The 5,188-nt window shown below is 45.4% G+C and overlaps 1 protein-coding gene across 1 annotated transcript; it reads right to left on the minus strand.

Moving 5' to 3' along the window:
• Positions 1 to 2,279: 2,279 nt before the first annotated feature.
• On the minus strand, positions 2,280 to 4,613 carry LOC8029864. The gene is made up of 3 exons (XM_029992814.2): positions 4,578 to 4,613; positions 2,882 to 3,620; positions 2,280 to 2,519 (listed from the first exon to the last, which is right to left on the minus strand). Coding segments are annotated over exons 1-3 (750 nt in total). The 5' UTR covers positions 4,587 to 4,613; the 3' UTR covers positions 2,280 to 2,517.
• Between the last annotated feature and the right edge of the window lie 575 nt (positions 4,614 to 5,188).

Genomic DNA, 5,188 nt, shown 5'->3' on the forward strand with positions numbered 1-5,188 from the left:
TCCAATATAGTGTCAGAAGCCACACAAAGTTGTGAATCGCAGAATAATAATTGTTTTTAGAACGCAGCTCTTAGGTGCCCGTTTCTGGGTTAAAGGGTAACTGCAAAGAAAAAAAAGTTTTTTTTTAAATAGCCTAATTGGGACAAGCATGTCAAAAAACAATTTTTCCGCGAGAAAAAACATTTTTTACAGCAATATTTATTGCGTGAGACTGATTTTAGTTTGCGGCTATTTCGTCCGTTTTAAATCGCGCGCCACGAAGTTGTGATTATGTGACGTCAATCCCAAAAGGTTCTCATTGGCTAAGAGTTTGATTGACAGCTTAGAACTTGGTTGTTAAACCTTTGTTATATGTTGCAATTTCCTTTTGAGCGGCATATTTTTACGTTTAAAGAATAACCCATGTGATGAGAGTTATTATTCTTTACAAAAGGTTTACAAGACGGGCACTTCCGTTTGGATTCATACAAACAAAAGCTTCGCCATTCTTTCATGGCCGCCGTGGTCTCTGCTCCCGCCTGTCTCGCCTACCTCGACTAATCGTTTCGCCGAAGTGATCAGTGTTTCGTCGTTTCGTGCTGACCTAGGTGCTTGAGTGAGACTTCTTGAAGTGAAGTAGTGTGTGTTTAGCAGCTGTCGCAGGTGTTAGTGATAGGAAGCGACGCGGGGTTTTGGCTTTCATAGCGCGGTTCGTTCGTTTTCCTTTGCTTGCTTAGCGTGCTTTTTTTATTTTTTTTTTTTTGTTTTGCGTGTTTGCGCGTGCAAATGCTGACTTTTCGGAGATGTCGGATGCGTGATCCCGACAGTGAGCCTTCCAGCAGCCATGTCGCCCCGAAAGGAATGCTATTTGGCTGGAGGCAATCGGGCGTTCGCGTAGCGACAAACGTGTCCGGTTACGTTCTCGTCATATCGCTCTGGAGGCCGTCGAGATTCGCCCCGTGTGTACCCAACGTCCGCGACTAGACAGAAAATAAAAAAAGCACTATGTCCACTACGTAAAAATGGTCTCAGTTCATGCATCTGTAGGCAGGTACGAAATCGTGCCCAAATTTATTCACACCGCACGATGCAACACGTCGCTGTGCAAACGCAGTCCAACAACACGAAGCATAAAAACGGCAGATTAGGACAACAATTCGGAGTCCATTGTTCAATTAAAACGACGTAATTTTGTTGAAAACGCCCGCAGCTTTTTACTCACGGTATGCGTCGGGAAACTTCCACATTTTGAAACAGAACGAGGCAGATTTACTTTTAAAAACGCTCCCAGCGTCCTCCCGGACCAGTTTGACTGGATCAGCTGACGACGACGGGACTTAACTGGTTGAACGTCAACCCCACAACCAATTTGCGCTCCGTGTTAGCACCGCATTACACACACCACGAACGTTTCAGCTCTGTCGCATCGCCGTGTTGCACCAAACAGAACGAGATCGCCGAAACCAACGCAGCGCTGTCGTGAACCTTGGCTTGTGGTTGCGCACTCGTGGATTCTGTGACTCCCTTCGCTTTCAAAGCGCGCACGACGATTACGAACGATACTTTCCATCTTCCGGGAACATCACAGGGGCACTTCTCCGGTCACGTCTTCGCTACATGTGCTCGCAAACCGCGTCAAACCAAAACAATACCGCGGCCTGGCGTAGTTGCCAGATCTTGCCGGAAGTCGAGACGCCGAGACGCTGCGTCGTTCAACTCCGCAACGCAAGGAGAGTGAGGGCAACACCTCCGTGAGGGGCGGGGCGTACTCCTCTTCCTCGGGGGTCGAAAGAGCGGGAGTTTCAAATGTGGAGAGGTTCTGACTCTACTAAACTACGTCCTGTGGCGTAAATATTCATAAAAAAAATAATTTTTTTCGCGGAACATTTGTTTTGTGACATGCTTGTCCCAATTAGGCTGTTTAAAAAAAAACTTTTTTTTCTTTGCAGTTACCCTTTAAGTGGTGTCCGCGTCGGCGTAACCGTGCGCGCTGCATGATGGGACGTCGCAGTTTCACCGCTAAATATAGCGAGGAAACTGAGTTGGTGTTAAGGCAACGCGACGTCAATTTCCCCACTAAATTTAGCGGGAAAGAGTTCGCTAAATTTTCCTTTAAATATGGCGGGTAAACTTAACCCTCTAAATTTAGCGGAAAATGTAGCGAAAATTTCCCACTAAACGTAAGGCGAGGAGGGGAGGGCGAGGGGAGGGTACGGTGGGGGAGGAAAGGCATAATCTCCCCTCCTTACTCTCCCCTCCTCCTCCTCAAGAGCTGCGCTTCATTAAAGCATTACAGAGACTTTTAAACGTCTTTCATCTTTATTCTATGGCATTTTATTTCAAAACCAAGGAACAAAAGGGGTTCTGAATTGTATGTGTAAGGATTGTGGTTCTAGAGGGACGTATTTATAAAAAGAGATGAAATAATGAAAACTGAAGTAAAAAATGAACTGATGATGGCTGGAGATGTTTCTGCTCCTTGTGGGTACGTAGAAGTTTATTGCGAGTGGGCGTGGCTCCGAGAGTCAATCTTTTCTTTTCTGAAAGAAACGAAAATAAAAGTTACAAAATTAAATGCGTGCGTAAAGTAAAAAAACACAAAAAATACCCTGTCTAGATGTAAATTGCATTTAGCGTGGCTACAAGCGCTTAAAGGTATTCATATGACACCCAGATGTTTTTAACCAAGTGGAGCCGTTTTCAGCTAGATAGTCATATATTTTGAACAATTGCAAATATAACAGACAGCTTCTGCGGCGCCTAGGATGCATGCTACAAGCTGATTATTAGTTCGCGGTAAAGATACGGTAGATTTTACCAGAAAACTAGCATTTCAGTCTTGTTTCATATCTAATAATATCATTCCAATGATCTACAAAGTAACAAAAGGAAATAAACTTACACTTCTTGAGGATGGTGGTGTAGTCGAGGCCATAGCCGTAGTTAAGACCATATGGTGACAAAGCAAATCCGTGTCCGAAGCCGTACGGCCCGAATCGATAGCTACCAAAAGGCCTAAAACCGAAGCCGAAGGGTCGAAGGGTGTAGCCGTAACCCCAACGGTTGAAGTAAACTGGGAACCGAGTCAGTGTAGTCACGGGTCTGTGAGCAGTTACGGCGGGAGTGGTAGCCGTCTTGACCTCGGTCACCTTGGTTGTGTCTCCCGGCGTAGACTCAACGGAAGTGACGTCAGGATCAGTGTCCTTAGTGTCAGTGTGAACTTTGGTAACACCAGGTCCGGCGGCGGCCGGGACAGCTGGGTGCGGGTGGAAAGCTGGGAACCCTGGAGCAATGAAAGTGGTCACCCGGGTGAAAGGGAATCTTCCAACAGCCGGAAATGGGTGGACAGCCGTGACACCTGGTGTCTTGTACGTGGTGGTAACCTTAGAAACGTCGTCAGGGCCTGTGGCAGCGTCTCCGTCGGCGCCAACGTCGTCATCGACTTTCGTAGTGGTTGTTTTTGTCGTCTTGGTCACCTTGACGCCTGGCGTTGCTCCTAAGGGAATCACCGGACCCGTTGCGAAGACCCGGGGGAAGGTGGGGGGGAATGGCAGGACGCCTCGGACAGGTGTCAAGCCATAGGGTGTGAGCACGTGGCAAAAGGCGCAGCCGGCCAGGGCAACCAGGAGGCAGGCACGGAACTGAAAGAAATACAAGTGGGTAAGTGTAACTTTCACGTAACATCCGTTTTAAGCATTCAAAGTAAAGAAGGCCGAAGGTAAGTGCAAACCAAAAGCGAGTCTGCCGAGCAATATATACAGCTTTGAGAATCATTGTGAAGTTTTCTTTTTCGTATATGCCTGAACCAAAGTTGTCCGTTTGTAAGCGTTTCCCTGAGCTCCTGATTTTTTTTTTTGTCGAGATAAAAGTGATATTTACCTTGTTTATATGTACCGAAAAAGCTTACTGCTCCGATATTTTCTCTTCCATTCTCATTCCTCTTTCTTCTCCATGCTCTTGCTTTTACCCTCCTCCCCTCGTCGTCCCCTTCCTTTGATAACAAGTCTATTGAGATTTATGTTTGGTACCTGGTTCTGTGATATCAGTGTTTGAATACAAACACTGCGTTTCAATGTTAGAGTTTTGCACCAGGGTACTACATCTCTTTAGAAAACAGGCGCAGCACGTGAATACTGATAGATTTTAGTGGAGTTGGCTCTTAATGAGCAGAACGTAAGGGCGCAAGTGAGCTGGTGTATATTTAACATTTTAGTGAAAAACCCGAGACTGAGGTAATGACAGGCGACGACAAGGAAGATATAATATAATTGAGGAAATGCTATAATTGAGGAAATGCTGAGCATAAATTTTATTGCTTCACAACCGATAAGTGCCCATTTTTTTATCGTCAGACACTCGTGCCTCACAGACTATTCTAGAATGGGTACTGACCTTGTTCCTTATATTAATGTTGTGAACCGATGGACGAATATGAGTTCCTTCCAGCGTCGCAGACGCTATGTCCATCATCGAGGTAACTTTCACATTCGCGCCATTGTACGCCTTGCTCATACTTGTTTAAAGCTCGTAAATGTAGATTGTTGCTCAGCTGATACACGACTTAGTATTAAGCGCGATGAAACAAAATTAATGCTCACTGCGATCATCGTTGCTTGTTCCAAGTACGTTGACGATGGAGGACAACCAGTGAGAAATACCGGTTAGCGATTCCTTTTATATGAGATGGAAAGAAGAAGATGCCACGAGGGTGTTTTGGCTGGTGCCTTCTCACCCGACCGAGAAGAAAACTGCAAGGCACACCCGAAAAAAAAAAGTTTTTCCATTGACTCCTAGGTCACGTCTGGTGAAAATACCATTGGCCTTGGAGAGTGCAATGTAGAATTCCAAGATTTCGATCCGCCATATACTGTTTAAAACCGATACTGATCTGTTAGTTCGTGCAGCAACATCTTTCAAACAAGTTTGATTTTTTCGTTTTGTTCTATGAAAACGCAGCTTCCTCCCCAGGAGTCCTTGACTATCAATAATACGGATGATGCTCCGCGGGAATTCAGACGCAAGAGCATTTCTGCAAACGATCGTGACGAAAAGAGGGGTAAAACGCTAATTTTCAAAGCAACAAGAGAGCCATAGTCCCTTTTTATTTTGTAGTCTTTAATTGCCTCAGTCCGGGATTAGGTGTTGTATACCGGTTTAATGGTATGTACTACGTATATGTAAAACACAGAAGGAAGGAGTGGTGTTGGGG

This window comes from Ixodes scapularis, unplaced genomic scaffold, assembly GCF_016920785.2.
Source record: "Ixodes scapularis isolate PalLabHiFi unplaced genomic scaffold, ASM1692078v2 PGA_scaffold1__304_contigs__length_218370807, whole genome shotgun sequence".
NCBI classification, from domain to species: Eukaryota; Metazoa; Arthropoda; class Arachnida; order Ixodida; family Ixodidae; genus Ixodes; species Ixodes scapularis.